The sequence below is a fragment of the Lissotriton vulgaris genome, chromosome 1_1 (genome assembly GCF_964263255.1).
Source record: "Lissotriton vulgaris chromosome 1_1, aLisVul1.2, whole genome shotgun sequence".
NCBI classification, from domain to species: domain Eukaryota; kingdom Metazoa; phylum Chordata; class Amphibia; order Caudata; family Salamandridae; genus Lissotriton; species Lissotriton vulgaris.
The window spans coordinates 1795894742-1795907214 of record NC_141685.1 but is presented as its reverse complement, the minus strand read 5'-3'; the positions used below and the strand labels follow the sequence as shown (position 1 = coordinate 1795907214).

Below are 12473 nucleotides of genomic sequence, written 5' to 3'. Positions count from 1 at the left end.
GGCTCGCATTAGGAAAGTTTGAGCTATTGGTCTTATAAATGATTTTTTTTTTATTTATGGGTTATTTTTTAAAATAGCTAAATTAATAGCTTTGTCATTTACAATGCCAATAGTTATAACTTTCGCAAATGTGACACCTATAGCATTTGTAATGCAACATGTTTTGTATTTACGTGACTTGGATGTATTGATATTACAAATAAGGAAAAAAAGAAAGAAAAATGGACCAAGAAAAGAAAAAAGCCATTTGCTTTGCTATACAATACCATTAGCAAAGCAAATGGCTTTAACTTAATCATATGCAAGAATTATTGCATTTTCAATGCTTGTTCTAGAAACGTCCCACTGTGTCTAAAAAGGAGCAACTGTGTGACCAGTGAGCAGCTTTTCAAATGCGCATTTGTCTCCCATAAAAAGATAACAAAAAAACCCATTTTAAACCAACAGCCAGCCCTTCCCCCCCTCAGTGATTCCCCAGCATGGAATGGCACACACACCACTGCATATGGTCATTGAAAGACCCGGGGGCTCCCCGGGCGCTAAGGTTTTTTTACTTTACACAAAGCGCAATTTTCACCACCACTTTGGTCCGCTTCCGCTCTCGGTGTGAGGACGACCCTGGGGCAGGGGGGACGAAGGCTCTTTTTAGAGTCGGCTTTAGTGGTGCCATTCTGCATAGGCTTTCCGGGTTCCGTAATCCTGCTACTTCATATGAAGTGTAAAAGAAAGCCCCATCCGATGGCAATGATACAGAACTGCCAATCCACAGCAGAGGTGGGGCAACAACATTCACACCTTGGACTGAAAAGAAGAGGCCAAAAAGGACCTAGCGTACAAGTTGAGGTGCAGACAGGATGGCATTGGAGGGGCTCTTCTGGAAGGAACCCCCAAAGCACAACTCCAAGTCATGACAGTCGCACAGTAGCTTCAAAGCTACACGCTATGCTCAGCCTTTAACACACTCGCAGTAATAACCTGCCTACGTAGAAGGCACTGACGTTAGAGCCTAAGGGCTGTACTGCTGGAAGCCGCTCACTCGTCTCACCTCAGTCTGCGAGTCATTCTGATCAGGCATGAACGATGCTCTCATTTGCAGCCCCCTGGCACTGATATCGGTGGGAAACGGAAGATAAATAAGAGAGTTACAAGCACAGTGGCAGCCTTATTTGTGGACCCACTACTGACAATCCAGATATGGGAGGGGTAAAAAAGGATGTAGAAATAAAGTGTGAAAATGAGGGCACCTGCTGTGCCGAGTACTAAAAGAGCTGGAATGCTGCTAAGTGTGTGGCGCTCATGTTAAAGTGCGGTGTCCTGGATGGGGGTCGTTAAGTACCGGCGGCATTGTTGACTGTGTTAACAGAAATGCACCAGGCCGCCATATTGAAAAAGAAAAAAGAAAAAGGTTGACATATACTACTGCCCCTCGCATCGCATGCCGCCTCTTCCGAGCAGTGAAACATCAGGCGTGTGGGGCTGCTTTAAAAAACAAGCCGAGCCAGAGAAATGGAAGGTGCGTTGTCAGCCATTGTTGAAGATAAACGCGGCAATATAAAAAACAAGCCCTGTCTACTAACAATGTTAGATTGCATTAAAAACAAGCGACACAAGAAGGAAATATAATTATATTTTAATTCGAGGGTGCTTACCCCTCTTGCCCCCGAAAGAAATCACCGCCGCAGCCCTGCTCCGTGAAAACCGGAAGTCAGGCACTTTTGGCCGAGACGGGGGCGGGGCCTGCAATCCGGCAGGAAGTCCCGCCCGCCGACACCGAGGAAGAAGTGAAGATGGCCTCTCCGCAGCCCGGGGCTCCCATGAGTTGAGGAGAGTCCCGGGACTGCCAACAGCCAGAGTGTTGCAGGGCTCCCAGGTGCTGGTGGGAGCCCCGGTAGTGAAGTCCTGTCCCCTGGTGCCGTGAGGAGACTGCCGCAGAGAGGAGCCCGATGCCCAGCAACAGCCCGGTGAGTGCCCGACCAGCCCGAAAGAGCCCGGTGAGTGGGAGGGGAGGGGAGGGGGGTGTACGCGCGTGTGTCTGTGTGTGTTCGAATGTGTCTGTGTGTGTGCGTGTGGGTCTGCGTGTGTGTATGCAGTTTGTGCCTGTGTATGGCTGTGTATGTGCGCATGCGTGAGTGTGGTGTGTGTCTCTGTGTATGCACATGCGTGTGGGGTGCTGTGTGCGGCCCCGAGGAGGAATCTGAGACCGCGACGCTCGTGCTTGAGCTCCGTCTCAGATTCCTTCTAACACGCCGACAACAGTTGTCTTCGCAGACAAAGCAGGCTCCGCCTGCTTTTAGGTCTGCTCGCCCTAAAAATGACATTTCATCAGTGAAGATCCATTTTTCACATGTGGGGTCAGGAATATATTCAACAAGCAACACATCTAGCATTGTAATGCATTCAGAGTGGCTTTATTACGGGGAACACCAAATGATATGCCAGTCTCTTTTGTAGTTTTCTTACTAATTTTAAGTTGGGTTTCTTTTTTAAAGTTTTTATTATTTTATTTCTTAAATACATGCCTTTTTGGCAGTGCAAGTGAGATCAATTCTATAAACAATACACTTATTTATATATATTTTTTTAAATACAAATTAATAATTCCTCCTTTGTGGCTAGACAAATAGACAGTTTATCGAAGTACAGTTCCTACGAGGGTACTGTATCTAATTAAACAATACTAAGTGTTATCACAACATAATATGGGTAGCTATCACAGGAATCCAATGTATTTGTGTAAGAAAAGTTGGATGCCATTGTTTCATTTAATAGCGCTTTTAGTTACACTAAAGACATTTCAACACAATGCTAAAGCTTCAGTATTGGAGTCTATGGTATAAAGGTGGCGCCCCACACCAACACCTACAAAAGTTACGACTCAAGCAGCATGAGTTGGCACTATTTAGAACGGGTGTGCAGCAGCCTGTGGCAACACACACCTCTTTAACCAATCACATTCTTGTTATGAAACATTTTGATAGGATCAGTTCTTTACACTCTTGATGTAAATAGGGTGAGTGATAAAAGCACCATCCAGGATTGTTGTCTTTTTTTTCGACTGACATTACAATCCACTGTACCAAGCTGATGCATTCTTGCTTCTACATTCGCTGCCAAGGACCCAGTGCGTACCTACAGCTGCCTCAACCGGGCCAAAAATTAACAGCTCCTAACACCACTAACCCTTGCATAATAAGAAATAAAATGAACTAGTCACATCTTACAATCATGGGGATCGATTCAACAAAATGTTGGGTGGTAGCTGAACTGATATCACTACCCAGTGACCATTGAGGACATTAATTGGGATGGCCCCGCCCAATAAAATGTAGTGCCTCTAAAAGCTTCCATTAGCTCCCATAGGGCCAGCTGACAGGGAAGAAGTGCAAAAATATGGATGTAACCATGGCTGTTCGAGGTCCTTGAATGGCCCACTGAATCTTTTTGCTCAGGGTAGCAAAGGCAGTGCCAGGAGTAGCAGAGGGCAAGCCAGGAGTAGCAGTTGCCACTGTTTGGAAATCTCAATACATTTTCATGTTTACCATAATTTCGCAGCTATTCCTCCTTCCATGACAACACTGTACTTTAATGCGTTACTATAGAGAATACTGCGATAAAATAAATGCTATGCTGTAGGGCTCCTCATACATGAGGGCTAAGTCCTACTGAAGTGAGCAGAGGCTTGTGATGGGGATACCCAATCAATCAAGCAAAAGGCACGACTAGCACCTTCAAGTTACAAGAGGAGGCAGTGGGGTTTAACTTATTTTGCTCATGGAAAATATGGTCACTTCAATGATACGCTACTTTAGGTTATTAGCTTGGAGAAGTTGCTATCAGTGTACTCCATTCATCTCAGCAAATTTGGACAGAGCGCCCCCCCTGTAGAGTGACACAGCATTTAGAACTAGGGACCGACATGGCTCGGGATCTGCCTCAATCCGGCCGATGACTACTTCCCATCGCCTCACCTTACAAAGTGTGTGGGGTGGGGCGGGAAATGCAGAGTCAACAGAGGGGTTCTCCAAAGCTGACTCACATGAACAGCACCACGGGTAGGGTCCAGCAGTCCTGAGCCAACCAAAGGATATACACACAAGCTTGGTGGCTAAGGTGCACAGATCACCAAGGTGGGCATGGGGCTGCAGCTCCTGCTCACCTCATTGCAGCCCCCCAGATAGCTTGGTGTTTGTTAGGCGGTGCCCTGGTATGAGAACATGGTTACAGTGAGGCAGGACTGCCCCCCACTGATGCAGGTGGTTACACCTGTATAGTGCAATGGCGTCTGGGATTGTGGAAGGTCTCTGGTGTTGTTGGTGTTCATGAGTCCATATACTGCACTGTTTATTGTGAAGTGTTTTCTTATCACGAGTGTCTAATTCCTAATGATGTGTTGGCAATTATTTGGCCCAAGTATGTTCCTTACAAGAATGTGTTTTTAAACATTAGTATGTTTTGACATGGTTGTAAAACACTGTTTCACCAAGTTCACGATCTATGGGAGTTCTGTTGGTGCCTTGTTTGGGTTGTGTTAGGGCGCAGGACAAACTGGGTGTATCCAGGTCCTACGGATAAATGGTTTACATCAGTCATAGTTTTCCTCAGAGGGAGCTGCCAATAACTATGCTAGTGCCTGTTGGTCCATGTAGGTGCTACATGACCAGTAGTGACTACTTGACAGTCATTGTGAGTTGATTTAAGTTGTCGATTGACACAGTCAAAGTTAGGCCCAGTCCCCTTTCTTTACCTTTTCAAGCGAAAGGCTGAAATTGTGCCAGAAAAACTTGTTAACAAACTACACCTACAAGTAATGACATAATAATTGAAAACGCATCAGATTTTCAGAGACAATTATTGTTATACCAATGTGTAGACAAACCGAAACCTCTTCAGGAAACAATAGTAAGTAGAATTATTTTTTCTGATTCCCAGAGGACTGTATTCCATGAAATATATTGAGCCTGTACCAAAGACTCAAAAAAGAAAACCTCATTTCGAACTGTATAATTTTGTTAATCTTTGATTACTGGGAATGCTTTAGTCCCCAGTCAACTCACAACCTGAAGAAGCATTCAAGTGGTTGTGCGCAAATGCATTTGCAAGAGAAATCCTGCGCTACATGTGCTTTCTGCACTTTCCATTGGTTTGCTCCACTTAAAAGGAAAACAATGAAAAAAGGAAAACAAGGAAGAAGCTTTGAGTGTGGGGGCTACATTAATCCAGTGGAAAAGAACGGTCAACCCCAAAGACTTTGAATAGGATAAACCAGTTAACATGATGTACGCACCTACATCAGCTTCTGTAGAGAATTCAGTGCCACTGGGGACAAAAGAGGTATAAATATGCTGAGAAGCATATGTGAGGTAGGATGAGAGTGCCAACGATTAATCCAATAGAAAGGGGTTCTTGAGGTCCATGTTTTGAAAGTACAGACAAAGATTGACCAATCACAGCTGGACCAAGAAAACTAGTCTCAAACCAAGGAGAAGTAGGCCCCAGCAGAATCTGTGCCTACTGAATGTCTCCTTGGTGAGGCCAAATCTGACACCAGATGTCCAGGACTCGCTTCAAGTTGAGGATCCAAGAATTGCTAACAGTGTTGTTGCCCAATATCACCGTGAGCAGTGCGCCCACCTATAATTTTGAAAAGCACATACTATTTTTGGTGGTGCAGCTTAAAAGGGCAAAGGTAGATAGGAGATGGTGAAACAAACTGATTTATATTAACAGCTGTAGTACAAGTTTAGACTACTCTGGATATAGCAGTAAATCAGTTGATGGGGAATTTGATTCCTAGTCAAATCAAGGGTACAAGGGACGAGAGCTCGCTAGCAGAAGAATAATTGGTACAGGCATTCAGAAGGTACGTTAAAGTGTAAGAATGATCCTGCCTCTGATTACCAACATTGGAAAAAGGGGGTAGTCGTATGGAAAAAAGTCTGCAACATATGTCAACCTATAAAAAAGGATAATAACGGAAGCAAAGGGTATCTCTTGCACTCTCAGTGATAGGCCAACTGTGTTCTTGACAGCTCTCTGGCACATTAGTCTATAATGTATGACAAGTAGCACTGCTCTTTCTAAGGCATTCCAATTAGGTGTGAAACTAAAGGTAAGGTACTGGAATAGTGTTTTCATTCTGGTCAATCACTGCAGGGAAGGGTCAATGTACGATTGCTCTCTTTCTCTGATTTTGATTGTTGAAAATCATGAATTTAGCAATTAATTTTACATTACTTTCCACCAGGTATGGAGTTGTGCCATGTTTCTTTTTTTTTGCTTTAAAGTGGGGCAAGAGTTTCTTACCTCTGCTCTACTGTGGTTGACCATTGTGGTTAAAGAGGTGTAGGCTAGTGAATTTTTTTTGTAGCTGTTGTCCTTAAATCGACCCATAACAAGTTCCCTTAAGAGCAGTTTCACTCAATGCAAATAAATAGTCTGAGGAATGGCTCATCTCAATGTTAATTTTTGAGCCATACTTATCATTTGCTCCTGTGTGAGCCAACGGTAAAGTTGCCAGTAGGAAGTTGCCAAAAAGTGTATCACTGTTCTATTTTCATAGCTGCATGTGGGGCCACTTCAAGTAGGACACATTCAGTCTGTTCTGGCTTACTTCATTCTGGTACTTGTAGTTTCACTTTTAACATTTTATGGACTGATAATATCCAGCATGTAAAATGATTTGGGCTAAAAAGCTGGGACTGGATGAGGGTGTGATATTTGACCTGATGCCACTTTGTAGCTATGTTTTGTGAAATGTTGATGTCTGCATTATACATAAGTGTTTTGCAAGTCCAAAAGAATGGGGCTCCATGGTTGAGTCTGGTTCATCGAGATGAGTGTTCAGGACTAGACACACTCACAGACTATGTGTTGTATCTGCGATGTTTATGGGATTTACTGTATGGGGGATTAGACCTGTGAACCAGTCAGGTTAAAATAGTGCTCTTCAAAGAAGCTGTGCTTTGTTGGACCAGTTACACTTTCTGGTAATTTATTAAACTATGGGAATTGGAAATATTTAGAAGTTCAATCATTCGTCAAGATTGGGCGGGATTCCTTGGATATTTAACAAACAAACTGGCCATGTTTACTCAGCCCGGATCACCACATGCGCTTCTCACACCTACACAGATGAATGTTTGAATGGCCAGCGCCCCACCCAGCGTGGATAAAGAGAGACGCAGCTGTACAATCAGCCATCACACCGGGCTTGTTGACAACGGGCCGAGCATATTGACACAGGTGGACACGAGTTCAGGCATTTAGTGGAGGGCTGCAATGGGCGGCGATTCCCAACTGGAAACAATCCACGCCCCCAACACACGCACTCGGCGCCCCACGCACCCCGGGTTGCACATGTCGTCAAGGCACAGCACACAGAGGGGCAGAAAGACTTCCAGCTCAAACTATTTTACATCGCCACTTTAACATTCCGTTTCAGCAGCTTCAGTTCTACAATAAACATGGGCCCTAGCAAACTGGGCCGCATGACCTCAAAACAACAATGAATATATAAAGAGAACGAGTAAAGGTGTTCATTGGGCAAAAAAAACAACAACAGCAATTAAAGAATACGTACTCCTTTCAACAATAAATACACCTAATCGCCAACCAACTGCAAGTGCCAGATGAGCACTATTGACAAAGCCCATCAGGACGGCAACGTCACGTGATGCATCAAAGTCCATCACTGATTAATCAAATCATCTAAATGACCCAAATGCCCTGTTTACACCATTCACGGAGGCCTTTAAGGAAGAGAGGCCTTGGCTGCCGGGAGGAGCTCGAGGGGACAATAGACGTGTGAAGTGAATAACAAAGCAGCTGCCGGACACGTGGGGGCGGGGCTGGGCAGGATTAGGCTGAGAGAGAAGGGCAGATTCGGCCCCGACTTGCCAGGTTGGGTGCAGGCGCCCTTCCGCTACCCCCACCACGCACTCGGGATCCCTCACTCCACATGTGGCGGCTCAGTCAGCGAGGCACATTCCATTCCGTGAACAAGGCTGCGTGGGGGCCCGGCGGGGCGCTGGGGCAATTAGCCACCTCTAATTGAAAACTGAAAACCTTCCTGACTAGGCCGACTTGCAAACCATGACCCTCCTCTGATGGAAAAAAATATGCAACGACGTTTGCAGTCTAGTAACAATTAGCAACAGGTGAATGAAATAGTCAATAACACCGTATCGAAAACCTACCCCGTGCCCCATGCAAGCTTTTCACTCAATGCGCCGCAAAAGCAGCAGATGACTCCTCAGGTCTGTTTTAAAACTTTATATAATGGTCTAGCTTAATTAAACGGTGTAGCAGTGTCAGAGCAAGAAAGGCTGTGCCAGGCCGAAAAAAATGCTGAAAGCTCACGCACTTCCCCCCTGCCTCGGCATAATGGAAAATAAACGCACACTCCTCACCCGACTGGAAAATAAACGTGCAATCCAAGTGGGTGTGATTGAGACGGTGATTGACAATATCAAAAACGAAGAGTTTGGAAAGCAACGGATTTTACGGAGAAAAAGTGTCAAGCCGCTGTTTTTTTTTCATCGTGTTCAAAATCATCGCAACTATGCCCGTCGTGCATAAAGCACTGGAGTTTTTAACAAGTTTGTTTGTATTGCTACTCCTAAACCAAAGAGAACAACGGGGAAGTACATGTGTACTGACTGGGCCGCAGGTGGAAAGGTACAACAGAAAGCATGGGGAAACAATGACAGTTTCTTTCAAAAGCGTTTGCATTTTTAAGTTAGTTAATCATTCGCATTTCCTATGTTCTCCAGTTATTACAAGTCTTTCTACCACTGCTGTGAATTAAAATGGCAGAAAACACCGTTAAGAGTAGTGATTATCTGGGAAGAATCTGCTATGTGATAGATTTTATTTTACTAAAAAAAATCGGAGTTGGAATCTTATATTTTCACTTTCACGATTCCCACGCCACTTTCTTCACAAAGCCAATTGCATACGAGCCCCTTATTCGGCTCTCGGTGAACACAGCTTAAAAAAACCCTCGTAAAACATAAATAAAACTTGAGTAGAAACGTGTAATTAAGTTGCAAAGTGGAGTTGTGCTGGGCTCACCAACAGCTGCACTCCCTCCCGAGATCAAAACAACTTGTAAAAACAAAATCCTAACATTCTGAGAGTTTCCGGTCACTCTGGGTGGTTTCTCTCGACCTGCACTTTTAATTACATTTATTTCTCACACACATTTGGCCGCGCTGGTGCTAGACACATCCCATCACATTGCACAATGCCGGTTTAAATGCAATTTGTTTTAAGATTGGCGGTGCTGGTTCACTGCAAACCACAAATGTGCAGTTGCGGAGCCAGCGAGAGAAGGGCCTTGAAAGATGTAATTTTAAAGCCAGCAAAAAACTCTCTTGAGAGTGGAGTTTAGTCTTGGCCGTATGGGGCCAGGCGAGGCAGTTTTATCGCCGCCATGATCTTCCCGGCCTGGGAAGTGTTAATATCTGCGCCAACCATGAAAGGTGTCGTTGCTTTGCAGATTGGGATCTCTAGTGGAACAATAGGAACCCTTAGACTGTGAAAAGAGGAGATTATCTCCCCGACACCCAACACAATCCGACACCGGCACCTTGAAGGGCCTATCTCACTGGGAGTAGAAGGGCCCTTGCCCAGAATCACTCACAGTTACAGGAAGTCGCACCGCAAAACAACAATGAAGCACACCACGGGCTGGGGTGCAGTCAGGGGGCGGGGCTTTGATGGGTCACGGCCGTAAGCACTCCACTTCACCGTGTGGGCATCTACACCAATAAACACAACAAGAATTTGTGTATTGCTCTCCATGTGTGCTTGTTGCCAGAATTCTAACTGTATAACTTTCTTGTGCAAGCATAAGGCCGAACGTGGACGGTTTGGGGATTTATTGGGTGGAGCAATGACACCGTGTGTCAGGGTGCACCGTACACTGCAGATTGAATACCTGTGGTTACTTCTGATGGCTACAAAGTGGGCGCACAAACGAGGGCCCACCTGTTGTGCAACTCTGCCTTTTCCCGAGTCTATCCTGGGTTCAGGGCTTCTGTGCTGCACAACTGAGTGCAAAGCTTGCCCCACGCATGCCCACTGGACTCAATTCAATGTTATGTAGCAAGTCCGTGGCCACCTTGGTGGATTCCCATCAGGAGTGAAGGATCCACTTAGCCCACCCAGTGGACATACTTAAGGGCCACGTCATATCCTATCTGGGCAATGGGCTGCGAGTGGAACAGGTGGGCCTGGCGCTCTGCCTTCGGAATGTGCTCACTGCCTTGGTATGAGCATCCCACCCGCACTCTCCCCCCTGGCAGGGGTCTGCTACGGCTTCTTAGCGTTAACTTTGCTTTTACTATTCGTCTCTGCGCCTGGTCTGGGCCCAAGTTTGAGTTCTTGGGTCTGCACGCACGTCTTTGTAACTATATGACCGCGTTGGGGGTGTTGTAGCAGCCCAGTCCTAACACAATCATGGATGGCTCTGCAGCTGCCAGCCAGTCCCATCACAGAAGTTTTACTTTTTTATGGGGGGCCAATTTCCCCGATATCAAACCACCGCCTCTCTGGTAAAAAACAATTTCAATAATTTCGTGTTTAAAAACATACTCCATAATAGCAAGCTGACGAGTTCCTTCCAACCAAGCCACCGAATAAAATGTAGCTGCAAGCAATAAAAGGTGCAAATAAACACGTGTCAAAAAAGGTCAGCAATAAACCACCATTTGAGCTCCGCTATACCCATCTAATAATATAGAAAAACTGTGTGCAGTCACTCTCAGCTCCCAACTCTAATGCGCCCCTCCACCACCCCGTGAATGGCTACTTGAAGAATGGTATGAGCCGCAGTACCATGTCTCTTCTACACACACAAAAGTGACAAGGGGGTTATGGCGTAACACAGGGAGATGTGTGTCAACTGACCCGAGAGGGCAGTTGAAGTATGCAACACACGTCTGACACTTGGGTTATGCCACCCATACATAAGATACAGGTGGGTGGTACCCCTTCACTTTTCCGCCCATGTACCACCACACATAAACCTACAGGCATACTCAAGACTCCAACAAGGCCTTTCCTAGAGCGCGTCCGAACCCCTGGACTTTCCCAAACCATGCCGCCTCGCAGCTCCCTCGGCTACTCCCAGACGTACCCTCTCGAGAAGAAACTCACATCTGGTTCTCACATACTTCCAACAGCCCGTCTCACCTCGGATACTCACAAGGCTGTAACCCTGCCTCTTTCATGCAACTGCCATCGATAAGACGTACCTGTCCAGTCCACACACCTTCAATACTCAAAACTAACATCCCCGGACCTGGAGGACAGCAGCCCTCGCCCCATAAGACACAACACCTCACGCCAATGGGCCTCGCCATACTCACAGCTGCCCGCTAGCCCACCAGGTGTTCCTGCTGTACCCCCAGCTACCCCCACCACCGGGTACAGCAGTCCCGGGTCATTCTCGAAATACTGAAAGACAGTGCAACTTCGCAATGACAGCCGTCCCGGCAGCCCCCAAGATACTCACAGCTGCACGGTCCATCCAGGCAGTCCGTCGGGTACTTGGGCTAACCTCCTCCGACTGCAGTCCACCAGGTCCCCGAAGCAGCGGCATGAGGCCGGGCAGGCGCGACCGCGTGCCCCGCACAGCAGCACCGCCAACACCCAGAGGTGCAGGCCGGGCCACGGGACTCCCAGCTGCCGCCGCTGCCCCCCGGGACAGAACCACATCGCTGCCGGCGGGTGAGATCCCCGGGGCTCCTGTGCTCCCGAGCCTCCTGCACGTACGGGTCCTCCCACAGGACACGGCAGAGTGAGCCCCGCTCCGAGGGGGGACGACCCTCGCAGCCCCTCCGCGAGGTCCCGAAGGAGAAAACTCTCCGACCCCCTCCAAGACGACCACGGCCCGGCTGATGACCAGCTCCCTGCTCCGATCCAAGCTGCGCAGGCACCAGGCTCCACTCCAAGTCCCTCCTCAGCCCGAGTGAGAGAGGAGCACGCCGATCTCCTTCTAGGCAGCCCCGATCTCCGATTCCAATAAGGGGGCGCAGGGGGCTTTAAGCCTGAATCGAATCGTAATGCAAAAAAGAAGTCAAGTCTTGGAGAATACGGCCCAAACTCTGTAGTCAGAAAACTTCGGACTAAGAACAATGTGCAGGGGCCTCCGCGCTCCTCCAACTTTTCCCTCTCTCCGCCCCTTTCCTTGTGGCCCGCCCCGGCCTTCTACCCGCCCCCTGCTCTCTCTGCCGTGATTTCCTCAGCTCCCAGCCTGTGCAGTCTATTCAGTGGCCCATCCTCTTTCCACCTTCGTCGCCTCAGCCTGGGGAGTGCGCCCGCCCCTTTCTCACACGCAGAGCTGGCCACCCTACTGCTTTCTTAACAGGATTTCACTCACTTCTCAGCACCCCTTGATTATGCCCCCAGTTCCGTCTATGGATTCCCCACCCTCTGTCCAGAGTCTCAGGGCAACATCAGACGAGTCA

The 12473-nt window shown here is 47.2% G+C and overlaps 1 protein-coding gene across 1 annotated transcript in view; it reads right to left on the bottom strand.

Moving 5' to 3' along the window:
• Positions 1 to 12127, bottom strand: part of LRIG3 (leucine rich repeats and immunoglobulin like domains 3) — a 73045-nt gene extending 60918 nt beyond the window's left edge. Inside the window, exon 1 of the mRNA XM_086919109.1 lies at positions 11519 to 12127. Coding sequence (XP_086775235.1) covers positions 11519 to 11721 — 203 coding nt within the window. The 5' untranslated portion in view covers positions 11722 to 12127. The remainder of the gene's footprint in view (positions 1 to 11518) is intronic.
• Between the last annotated feature and the right edge of the window lie 346 nt (positions 12128 to 12473).